At 39.8% G+C, this 13,423-nt stretch overlaps 1 protein-coding gene across 1 annotated transcript in view; it reads left to right on the top strand.

Moving 5' to 3' along the window:
* The window catches only part of MZB1 (marginal zone B and B1 cell specific protein), a 399,248-nt gene that overhangs the window by 216,697 nt on the left and 169,128 nt on the right, over nucleotides 1-13,423 (top strand). Inside the window, exon 3 of the mRNA XM_044068995.1 lies at nucleotides 4,143-4,247. Within this exon, the coding sequence (XP_043924930.1) occupies nucleotides 4,143-4,247 (105 nt within the window). The remainder of the gene's footprint in view (nucleotides 1-4,142; nucleotides 4,248-13,423) is intronic.

Below are 13,423 nucleotides of genomic sequence, written 5' to 3'. Positions count from 1 at the left end.
TCTTTATTTGTAGGTAAAGGGTTTCTAGAGGAACTGGTTCTGGCTCCTTTGGGTCCTGGAGTGTCCACCTCTGCATCAGCAGGTGGATTTTCGAAAAGGTACTTATGGGAATCCTGCACCCTCTAGAACCTGTCTGGTTTTCAAGGGGCTGGGGAAAGTGGGTCAGTAATTAAAGAGGAATCCTGGAAGACATCTTCAATCACCTCTTAAATGGGTGGAATTGCCAGAGGTTTGTACTCTGGCATTTTCAGGAACACCTTAATCTTCTTTTTTGACTGAGGGTATTCCTGTGCCTCCCACTGAAAATGTTCTCTCATAGCATCGAGTGTCTCTCCAAAGGTGATATCCTTTGTCAGAGAAGCCAAGGGTAGATTCTCTTTGGAATCTGACTCCTCAAAACATGTGAGGGAGGGTCCTTCTTCAGAACCAGACCCCTCAATGTCTGACTCCTCCTCAGATGCAAATGGTTATGGAAAGGCTTCAGAGTTAGGATTCCTTTTCCTTTTACTTGGGGAGGCATCCCTGGGTGCTTGCCTAGACCTAACTATGGAGATCAGATCCTCTGCTAGTCTAATTAAGTCCTGTTGGTATTCCTGAAAAAGGGGGCAAGTAGGCCTAGGCAAGGGCCTTGCAGCAGTAGTTATCTTAAGAGTCACTTTAGCCTTGATCTTAGGGACGTCCAACATCCTGACACATGTCTCTCTGTAACAAAGATGAACTGGTGTAGGCAGAAGCCGCAAAGAAGCATCACCAGGAATAGAACACTCTTCAGAAGCTGGGCCCTGCTGAGCAGACCCGGGCCCTGACCAATGAGCTAAAAGCATGAACTTGTGGAGAGGTCGAGAGACCCAATGGCATGTTGGACTTCGAATGTATCTCAACAGAGGCCTACAGCACCACCTCAAACAGATTAGGGGCTGCAAAAGCACCTAACCTTCTTCAGCAATCACAAGCTGTGAAGATATGTGAAGGCTACCAGCCTAGCTAGATAGAATTTTATAGATAATTCTATGTCATTGTAAATATGAAGATAATCCATGGGCTTGTCCTATTAAATGTAAGAAAACTGTGTTAAATGTTGAACTTCAAAAATATAACCACAGTGCACTCTGCTGGAAGAAAGCTGATAAGTCAAGCATTGTATGACTGTTTGATCTCAAAGCTCGGAGACATAATGTCTGGACTGAGGAATTCCTTCTATTGTTTTGAGACCAGAGTTAATTGCTAGATTTGACATATGTCATGTCTTTTATTGCTATAGTTTCCTGGCCAGGTGCAAGATCAAAGAAATTTTAAAACAATGATTTTCTGTTAGCCTGGGAACCAGAGAAGAATGATGTAATCTAAAATGAGTCAGCAGTGGTGTATTATTTTTAAGACTTTCTCAGAGAGACAGAATCAGAGCATTTTGGATTTTGTCTGACTAACATCACTCACCAGTACTCTGCCTTTGCTCTATATGTAAGTATATTTAGAAATGTGATTGCTCTTAGAAATAGATAGAATTTAGTCAGATTTAGTCTAGCTGTTTTCTATATTTATGTATGACTATTCTACAGTATTATTTTAAGCATTTTCCTGTGATTTCTGAATGCTTGACTAGCACTGTGTTGAATTGAGAAGATTTGTCTTCTTGTGGTTTATTATTTATTATTAATTATTTTTAAACCTTTCAACCATGGCTGTTTTGTGTAGAGCTAGTTTAAGCTCTAGAGTACATTGCATGTATATAGTGATAGTGTACAAAGCCACTCCAAATAAGCCTTGCTGTTCGTCACACTTACTAATTGGATAATAATATTGCACAGTAATAATTGGACACCCTTTGGTAAGGGCCTTTTTAGTAGCTGATAAGAGTAGTTGGTTGCAGTGATTACTACCTTGTGGCCTGGCAGGAGGGGGCATAGTTGAAGAACCTGTGTCAGCCTTTCCCAGGAGTGTCTGTGTGCTTGTATATAAACCAAATCTCAAAGTGTGTGTGTCGTCTACTTGGGCAGGGACACGAAACACTGGTTGGACAGGGAGGGCACTGGAGGTTTTGGCTTGACTACTCAGCTGAGATCTGTACCCTATAGTTGTGTAAGTGGCGAGTCTTATTTGGGATCTGGAGATAAAGAGAGAAACCAGCCCCAGACTGACTGTGATCCTGTGTGCTCTTAAGGGAAATTGTATTTTACTGTGTGTGTATTTGTTATCCTTCCCAATGTGGACGCCCCTCACTGTTGTTAGTGGTAATATTTGAGGCTCCTTGATTACTGAGTCAGTGCATGGGCATCACACAGGAGGGAGAAAAAGATGGAGAATGGTTATCATCCGCAGGCCTAAGCTTGGGTCTCTTTTCTTTTTCCCTTTTACACCTAGGCTGCTCAACCTCTGGATGACACCTTTAGATACTGAAGAGAGGATTCAAGACTTAGGAATCTAGCTAAAATCTGAGCCTTATATCTGATAGTCCTAGAGTTAAAGTAGCTGCAAAAGCGGCAACTAGAGATGTCGTGGTCTGGGCCTAAGCAGGTGACACAAAGCGAAGGGAAGTCTCTGTGTGGGATTTGCTTATCAAAGCAGAGACAATTATTTACTTTATCTGATATGAGTTTAAAGCAAAAGAAAGGAGTTCTCCCAGGGTACTTCTCTTTCCAACGATGTCTCTCTGGTGTGGACCAACTAACGCACTGAAACACTGCTTCATGCTCCAATGGCAAGAAAAGACTGATTTCATGATGTAGGCTGGCGCTCCATATACCCAAGCATACTGACATCAATTAGGGCATCCAACAGCCTAGGATGGAGGAAAATATTTTCTCTGGTAGTCGGACTGGCCAGGGGCTTTCATAGCAGCAAATCCCACAAGTCAGGACTATAACAGTGAAACACGAAGAACATCTGCACTGTAAGTAGTGATGCCTGTGCACTGGCAAGGCAATGCTTTTGAGCCGTGATATTGGACAAGACTTTCGACAATTTCATGAACTGCAAGAAGATTGAGTCAGGCAATAATTCAGGAAACATACCCTGACTGTTTAGAGGATGGCTTGATTATAAAAATAAAAGTCAGATACTTTGGCTAAAGTATGCCAAGTCAAGATTCATTGGAAATGATATTGATGCTGGGAAAGACTGAAGACAAAAGGAGCAGCAGAAATAAAACAGCATTATTGAAGTAAAGCAACCTCATTACCACAATCAACAGAACATGCTGGAGTGACAGGTTCATAACCCAGAGACTGCCCATGCTCTGGAATAGACTTCCCATACATGTCAAGCAGAGCACCTCACTGGCCTTCTTCAAAAGAAATCTTGATGAGTGGATGGGAAATAGAAAATTCACCCCAGGGATCACTCCAGTGGCTTTACTCGACAGAAGCACTGGGAATTAAGGTCGGGTGGCACGATGCCAGGGTAATCCTATAGCTAGGCTTGTAAAGGCTCCAGGGCCTTAGCCTAGTACACACCTATGAACATATATAACATTTCCAGAACTTAAAGAAACAGTTGATAGTCCTTGATGTTACAAAGACTCAGACTCAGCTGACAATAACAGCAGCACTAATAAATCTGCTACTTGCTCTTTCAATACAGTAAGCTTAGCCCTCCTGCCTGTCCTTATTAACCTGTGCTCAACTTAACCCCAACCCTATGCTTTACCTTAGAAAAATGATTTCCTTAACACTATTACTATTCAGATAGAGTATGCCTGAATTTAGTTGTAGGGTTTTGTTGACTGATCAGAAAATGAAGCTGTATGGTTTCATTTTTCGATTGTTTTTTTTACTCTTGTTTTTGAAAGGGTGAGTTTTGATCACTAATATTCAATTACTTCATATTTGAACATTAGTGTTTTCAATCAGTTGAGATATATTCATTTGATATTGTAACTTTATCAACTGCAGATCATATTCTTACTAGCTGCCCAGTGCTTAAAGTATAAATGAGGGGTGGGGTGGAGAAGCATTTAGAATAAAAACAGTGTCTTGAAATTTATTTCCTTTCACGGCTAAACATTTTATTAGTCTAGCTCTGTAAGCTATGAATGAAAATATATCTTAATTTTTTTAGTGATTCATATTTACCTTTCTTTAAGTATGACATTATGGATAATGTTAGAATGAAATGATTAATGATTTTGATTTACCTGTTTTTAGGTACGGCATGATGGAAGCTGATGGAGAGAAGCGGATATCAGGACCTGGAATCGAGATAAAGCAGCAGATGAGTATGATGATGACAGGGGGGCCTTGGCCTGCAAAGTAAGTCCGAACCTCATTCACAGAATATTGTGTTATGTGATCTCACTGGTGCAGTATGGGTAAATAATTCATGAAAAGAGTGAGCGGGTGTTAGTATAATATCGGTCGTAGTTGTAGTAAAGTCTTTTGGAAATATTCCAGTTCTGTTCTCCTGAACAATTCAAGCTTACGTATTAAGGAAGCAAATACAGTTACATGACCCGACTGACCAATTAGTTTGAATCTATGTGTCCTGCTATCTTATTAATGACTATCACCTGTTTGTTTTGCATTATTTAATATACTTCACAGGAGATGTTATATTGGGTGCCTTCTCTGTGCAAACTTCAGTTTAGACTTTTTTTTCTGAGTCACTGAAGGGCAAAACAAGTTGCTATCGTGCTACATAGTTTTGTTTTCTTTTACTGGTGAAAGATACGTTATGTAACACTGGTGTTTAATGCAGACAGGATAATTTGTAATTCTTTGACACATTCTTAATGTTAGAACAAAGCAGTGTCATGATGGCCTATTTCCATAAATCATTTTGTTTCCAAATAGTTTGACAGTTGCCTGAGTGCAGGAAGCAACCCACTTGACAGGGTGATCTTAGGGAGACATGTAAATGAGTGGTTGATGTTTATTTATATCATCCTGGAGGGCCGCTAGCACTGCAGTTTTTATTAGTTGGTTTATTAACTGGGTATAGCCGGCAGGTACACTGGCTTATTTTCAGTGGCTACTCAGGGCTACTATTTGGTTAGTGGCTTCCTCACAGTGATACAAGTAGGCAAAGGGATTCTAGCCTAGAGCTAAAGGGTGAAACTCATTAGCAGCTTATATTCTTGCTGTGTTGCACTGAACTGCTAGCTGGTGATGGCCAAAGAAAGTAGGGGTAGTGCTAGTAGTCTGTCATGTATGTGCTAAGGATGTTTGCATGAGACAACGGCCAACCTCCCCAGTGCGCATTGTTACATGCTGGCATCTGACAATGAGATGGGGATTAGGCGAAATTAACTACAGCCCCCCTCCTTCACTAGTTGCCACCTCTGCGGAGTCATTAGGGCCTTGGCAGATCCATGACATGCACTCAGGATGATGACAGTAAGAAGGGGCTGATTGGAGGCCTATACAATAAGGGCTAATGCAGCAATGACGACAACTGAGAAATACATTAACATGCAAAGAAGGCAGAATCACTTTTCCCAGTCAAGTCTGCAAGTAACATTAAATTCAGGGTAACTCTTCAGGAGAAATATAAACATGCATATAACCACTGTGGTGTCATATGATTAAAATGACAGATATTATACCGCACCTTAGCAGTTCCACTGTGATTGAAGTTCAGTAAAACAAAGGTATCTAAAGGAAGAAAGTAATATTTGCTCTTGAATACATAGATCTGAAAGAAGACAGAAAGTTAGTCGTTTACATTGCAATGATTTTGACAGATCTGAAGATGTTTTATTACAAGTTCTTCAACAGAAAATGTGGACACACCTTTAAGTACAATCTAAGAGTTATAAGAAGACAAATGGTTTCTCCTAGGAATTATAAATTTGCAAAAATAGCCTGTCTAGAGCACAGTCACAAATGTAGTTCATGAGTAGTGCATTGCCTTGTGTGGCTATACATGCTGTTTGCAAATTACATACAATTACAATGCACACTTGCATACACACATATTCACACACACACTCATGTATATCCATAGCACACAATGCTTTTTTTGTACTTTAATGACAAATGCAGCCTGTTATGGACTTCAGCAAGTATCCCCATATTTTGTTACATACATAAAGAGAGTTCATATGTGTGTTAATCTCTGAATAGGGACTTGCACACTGAATAACATATTAAAATAGTTGACTGTGATTCAAAGACAAATAGTGTCCTAAACTGCACAGCCATAACCTGTCCTCCTTGCTAACAAACTGTATCACAAAGTTAATTATCAGAGCATTGCTAAAGAGCAGTATCACAAAAGTAATTACCAGATCCTTGCTAACGAGTGGCATCCTGAAGGTAATTACTAGAGAGGCATGTAAAGTATCTCTGTTGCTACTTAGCGTGATTTGTCAGCGGTGGTAGTATACAGCAGGGGGCAAATGCATGTAGCCCTCTCACCCCCATACAGTATGTGCATCTGGTGTGCAAAGCAGGTAAGGGAAGGCAAGAGATGGGGGCATTTGTTACACAGGACAAGGTGAGGGTTGAGGCGTGAGAGACTGTTATGCTACAGAAAGTATAGAATGTCAGCTGTCACCCACTTCTGTCTTATCTGCTATGAGAACACTCCCATTTCCTCAGTGTAGCAATGCTATATACAACTTATAGCACCCGTATATGACCTTCTGTGCCCTCTTATAGCACCCGTATATGACCTTCTGTGCCCTTGCTGCCCCAGCCATATAGACATTAGGATAAGACAACAAGCTATTGTCTTGGTTCTGTTGCTCAGAGCAAGACAAGAATGCTCTTAGGATTCTCAAAGAAATGTTGTTTACATAGCAAAAGGCAATGTTATATGGACTGCGTCTTCCAAAGGCTGGACTGCATAACCCTGTATGAATAAATTAAAAAGAAAGCCTCTCTCACCTCCCACCTGTTGTCATGTCCCTGATAGTGTTTTAAGGAATTTTGAACACTTCTGGATTACGACAAATCTCTCTGTTGTGTAAGGCATGACCCCGTATAAAGAAAGGCTTCATGATGCAGCAGATTGTGAAGACAGAAACTATAAACCAGAGGGACTGTAAATGACAAAAGGGGTGATTAGACTACTTTGGATGAGAATTAAAATTGCCCTGTAGATGGCAATTGACAAATGTTTGGATAGGAAAATGAAAAAAGGTTGACATTTCACAAGGGAGAGGACAAGAAAGTAATGAAAAATGGAGAAAGTTCAGAAGAAGTGGAACTGGCCAGGAGATATAAGCAAAATGAAAGACGAAGAAACTAGAAAGAAGGAAGCCAGGGAGAAAAGAAAAGCAGAAGGAACTAAGAGAACGGCACCTGATACTGGTAAAAAAGTGTAAAAGAAGACAAAATGTTTTCTTGGGTACATAGAAGAACAAGTAAGGCATGAATGCAGATGAACCAACTAGGAAAGGAAGGTAAGAAATCAGGGAAGGTTTGAGAATAAATGGAGGTTGTGAACAAATCCTTTGCCTCTGTGTTCACTTAAGACAGGGATAGAGTTCCTGTTTTGGGGGGGTTGCTTTGATTAGACGAGAATAGATATCACGCTACTAGCATTCAAGGAGGACAAGTAATGCTGACTGCAATTATTTGTCAAATATGCTTAAACTGAGAAAACTGAAAAGAGACAGGGTTGTATAAGAAAGTTCCACGTTGAATTACTTGTTTCAATTTGAACATTATACAATATTATTTAATTGAGGAGGCGGTAGATGAAAGGGAAAGGACTCTTAGTTTATGTAGTACAGATCAAAATTCCTGAATCTTTTAAAATGTCATTTGATGACTGGAAAATGGGGGGAGGGAAGGAGTAGCTGTAGAATGCTAGCTGCAACAGGCAAACAGTTGCCTTTCTGATTCTAAGGGATTTATCAGCACAGAGTCCTGCAATGGTTCATTCCACATTCTAAAATATAGCTCAGCACTTTTTCAGCAGTTTTTGTGACACTGAGATTTTTTTTATCAATTGAGCTCTCATTTTATTTGGACAAAACAGAAGCAGCTGTGCAACAGAACTTGATGACCCCGAACACCAAACTAAAGAATCAGGCATGTTGTAATTTGCAGTCAGAAACAGCTGTTTTTATCCTTCTCTGCTTTCCATTAACACCACAGCTGCTCCCCTCAAGGCTCATGATATGCCTGAAAGGGATAGAGTAGCATAACAAGTGTGTGTGCAATTGTAGTAACAGCATTTTCTAGTGAAGTTCCATGTTATTCGGAAAAAATATAATGTGCGGAATGATCCACCGATACTGGCACAAACGAGTTTACTTCTGCTATTATAACCTTGACAGGGAATTCGGCCTTCAGGTTCCAGACTGTAAAAAAAGTTGTTAATACTACAGTGAAGTTAAAGCAAAAAAAAAAACAGCAGATCTAGGTCTGTGTCTGACGGATTCCAACAGTTTTCCAATGAGCCATAAATCATGCACTTTATTATATCACTTCTGTTGAACGATATGGAGGAAACTCCAGTTTTGAGGGTACTTTTTTTGCAGAAGACAGGAAAATAAACAAAAGCACCAAGTTGTTTTTAAAAGTAGTGAATAATTTTTAACTTTTTGCAGTAAAATGAAAACATTCACTGTCACTCAAAATAATTCACTTTGAATGCTATAGCTTTTTTGCCCTTTAAAAGCTGCCATTTCATGTCAGAGTCTGGCTGTTAGGAACAATCCACCTATAACTTAGAGTAAACACACTGACTATGTACCACTAATAATTCAAACTTTATTATTTCTATTTCCATACTGCGGTGGTGGTGCTGCGGTAGTGTTGTCGCCTCACAGTTAGACGTTTCCCGTTCGATTCTCAGTTAGAGCGTCTTCTCTGTTGAAGGTTGTGCATTAGGCCCGGCAAGCCAGCACGTAAAAATCTACTGCCAATCATTAGCGGACCGGAGTTCCTCTGTGGCGACCCCTAACCGGGAAAAGCCGAAAGACACAAACAAACAATTATTTCTACTTCCCTTAATAGTTGTTTAACAGGATGTCCTCGTGCTTCATTTCAGAACAAATAGCACATCCTTCCATGAAATGCTGAAAAGTACGGATTTCTGGACCAGAAGGTGCCACAGAGCAAAATTTTCACCCCCTTCTTCATCAGCCATGAAACAATGTTCTGTTTTTTCTCCATCATTCTATTCTCCCTGATGGAATAACTCCTCTATGTGTGAGACTCCTGAATCCTTAAGAGCAGTTCACCAAACAGCATTTATTTAATAAAAATATTCAAAATCGCTGTGACACAAGGGAAATACTGCCAGCCCAGCTAGCTGGAATTTTGTAAATAATTATATGCCATTTGAGAATATTAATATGATTTATATAGAAATGTAATAAAATGAGACACTGCAAGCCCAGCTGTCTGGAATTTTGTAAATAATTATGTCATTTGTGAATATTGATATGATTTATACAGAGCTATATCCTATGTATGTATTAAACTACTGGTGCAGAAGAGTGTGTTGAACAGGGTGTGTACAGTACTGAGCTTCAAGTATGTGTCCACAGTGTACCCTACTGGAAAAGAACAGAAATGTATATAAACTATATACTGTGCAAATATGTATGTTTTAATAGTAGAAACTGGAACATACAGAGTTAACTTGCAAAACTTCAAGAAAATAAGTTGAAATTAGACTGCTTTACAATTGTGCTATAACAGTTTCAATACAACAAGGAGACATGATGTCTAGAACTAGGGTGCTTTCTGCATTGTTTTGTAAGTGTTTTATTGTTTTACGACTTCCAAGTTCTGAGCAAACATCTGAGAGATATGTATTTCTCACACAGAGATGTTAAATTCTATTAAGTTTCTGTTTAGCCTGGGAACTAAAGTCAGGTGATGTCACCCAAGCTAACCCAGCAGTAATGTTTGGTATTAATTTGGGAACTCTCTCAGGGAGAGACTGTGCATTTTGTATTTTGTCTTGGCCCTATCAAGAACATCCACTCATTTTATTTATTTTTATTTTATTTATTTAACATTTGTTTACTGGGAAATTCCAACTTGGAACAAAGCCAATTTTCAGAAAAGGCCTAAGGAGAAATGCTCCAGATGCATGTCTTTGTAACGTGTGAGGAAATCGGACCACCCGGAGGAAACCCACATGAACACAGGGAGGATATGCAGACTCTACATAGAAGGCACCCCAGCCAAGAATTGAACTCGAGAACCTCTTGCTGTGATGCAACAATGCTACTGCAGCACCACTGCACCGTCCAACATCTACACTTGCCTGGCTGTAAGTAAGATTTAGGGCATAGTATCTCTTTTAGATATAGATAGGAATATAGTAAAGATTAGTTTAGATGTTTTCTATATTTATTTGAGACTGTCCTGCAATGCTGTTTTAAAATATTTCCTGTGATTTTGAACTCTGAAGTAACTGTGTTTGTTTAGTGAATATTGTTGTATTGCTTTACTATTTATTATTAAATATATTTAAACCTATCTTTATGGCTGATATTTGTGAGACACATTTAAGCTCTTAGCGTACTTGCATAGTATTTGGTGACACTGTACATGCCATTCCTAAATAGTCTTGCTCTTGGTCAGACTACAGTTTGGATTAATAGTAACATTACACAGTAGGTTTGGACACCCTATGTAAGGGCCTTATAGTAGCTGATAAGTAGGGGTTCTGGTGGCAGTGATAACTACCTTATAGTCTGGCCAGAAGAGGGTATAGCTAGTAAACCTGTGCCAGCCTTTCCCAGGTGTGTGTGTGTGTGTGTGTGTGTGTGTGTGTGTGTGTGTGTGTGTGTGTGTGTTTGTGTTAGCTACTTGAGCAGGAACACGAAGCACTGGTTGGACAGAAAGAGTGTTGGAAGACTTGGCTTGGTGCCCTGGCTAAGAACTCAACTCTATAGCTGTGTCAGTGGGGTGTCTTATTGGGGATCAGGAAAAAGAGGCAGAAACCATCCCCAGACTGACTGTGATCTCTGTGTGCTCTGAAGGTAAATTGCACTTCACTGTGTGGATACTTGTCATCCTCCCATTGTGTACGTACCTCACTGTTGTCAGTGGTGAGGATTAAGGCTACTTGATTTCTGGGCCAGTGCAAGGGTGTCACACTCACAATGAGAAACCTTTTAGGAAAGAAGCCTTTATACTTAAATTGTATCTTTGCTCAATGCTTCTCTGCAGCTGCTATTGTCATTCCAGACAGATCTCATTTCACTCTGTCCAGTCTTACTTAAAAACAAGCAAGGGTATCGCTACAGGTGCTGAGGTCTCTATATCAGTAGCAGATGATTTATATTATATTATATTATATTATATTATATTATATTATATTATATTATAATGGCAGAAGACAATACGCTCATCTAGTCTGCCTTCTCACACCCCCTTACCCTTTCTTTACCTGCACTATGCTCTTTTGAATGCCTTTCTGGATTCCTTCATCATCATCAATTTCAGAAGGTCACTCCATGAGTCCACAACCCTCCCTGTGAAGAAATTCTTTCAGAAATCCAGGGAGTAGCTGATCCCTGCAACATACTAGGTATGCCCCTCTTCCCCCTTTGTTTTTCCTGTCCAGTGTGACATTGAAAATGGTACCAAATGTAATGTCTCTTCTCTGTTTGGCCAGTAGTTAGTGGTCCGCTTTTTGGATGTTTTAATTAGAATCAAAAATAGCCTCCCTCTAATTAATGAGCCATGCCCCACTCTTGGGGATAGTCTGCACTTTCTCTCTTGCTCTTTCCAGCTACTGCTTTTGTGTCTTTCCGTTTGCCTGTATAAGCAGTTCTATGTTGGTTTGCGTTTATCCTTTTCCATGTCCTGAAGTTTTCACCAACTAATGAACAAACAACTACTTTGAGCATTAAATGTGGTTAGCTTTAAAAGTAGTTAAGAAAAGTTCTTTTCTCATTTTTCCAAACTTATTTTTTCCTAACTACCTCAGTCTACTGCCGATCTCACACATCTTTGTAGTTCGCATACTCATAATACACTTAAATCTCCTCTTTCATCTCAACAATTCGATACAATATTGCCTATTCCTATATAACTTTCAGGCTTATAGATATTTTTTTCATCCACTGCAGCTTCTCAGCCCACTCCATTCGCCCTCACTGCACTCAGACGTGATCCTCTACCCTCTCCTACACCATATTCCCACCCCCCGTACTTCATCTAAACTTACATGATTCTATCCCCCAACCCCTACAACAAAATAACCAACCACATTCACTGAGGTATCCAACTGGCCTAACTCCTCAACTTGCAAACTCATATCAAAGACCCACCTAACTGACTTCTTCCAATCTATTCCAGCAAAATAGCATATGACTTCCACTCTGCTAACTCTGTCTTCCCTTAATGCTACTCCTCCAGTCTACTCTTGCAATTATACTAAGCATACTCACCGTTACCACATCCTACCACATTTCTCTTTCCCCATCACTTTATTTTCCCCATTTCTATATTGCTAGTCAACATTGTTAGCACCCATCCATCAACTAAAAAATTGCACACAGTCTCTGCACATTAGGAACTCAGGCCCTGTTCAGTTACAGCGACATCAAAGAGACTGACCAGACCCATATGTCAGTATCACACCTAAACGATAAATATAAAAAAAAATGGTACAACTTCTCTCACTACACTTGCACTTTCCTACTCTGTGGAGGCATCCATGCAAATCCTGGACCATCCCTTCAAACCAACCAAATCCCGTCTAACCCATCAGCTCCCAACATTACTAACACAAAACCCAGTAACTCTAACAACAACTTGCTATTAATGCACTTAAACCTCAGAAGCATCTACAAAATTCCACTTCTACAGGCATACATTGCAAAACACAGCCCAGACGTTATAGTCATAATTGAAACTTGGCTAAAACCAAACACTAAAGATGAAGAAATCCTTCCCCCAGGATACAGTACAATAAGAAAGTATAGAGTACACAGAAAAGCTGGTGGGATTGCAATACTTTTTAAAAGCACATTAAACATCACCAGATACCCACTGAGTCACCCCAGTTATGCCAACACAGAAATATCTATTACCCTCCTACACCTGAACAAGCACATAACTATTTGCTGCCATATTTATTCCCCCCAGGGCAACAACATTCACATTCCCAAAGACTCTCTTCACTGGTTTTCCACTAATGTAAATAAACATCCCACTATACTTAGGGATGTGAATACAGACTGTTTACTAGTAAACACTGACCCCCCCTGCCTTTTCTATTAATCTATTAACCTATTTAGTTTCACTCAAGTAATCACTTCACCCACTAGAATCAACAAACACAACAACAGGCATTTGCTACTACACTAGATCCTTACCAACTCATCCTCAAACATAAATACTTTTGGCTGTCTCCCAAGCAACATCAGTGACCACCTCTCCATATTTATTACAAGACAAACTAATCATGCTCCCAAATATACATTATTAAAACAAGTACTCTTTTAACAAAGATACCTTTATAAACTGCCTCTCCCAATACAAGTGGGATACTCTAAAAACCT

This window comes from Protopterus annectens, chromosome 4.part0 (genome assembly GCF_019279795.1).
Source record: "Protopterus annectens isolate FY-2018-M chromosome 4.part0, PAN1.0, whole genome shotgun sequence".
NCBI classification, from domain to species: Eukaryota; Metazoa; Chordata; order Ceratodontiformes; family Protopteridae; genus Protopterus; species Protopterus annectens.
This window is presented reverse-complemented; position numbering and strand designations above follow the sequence as displayed.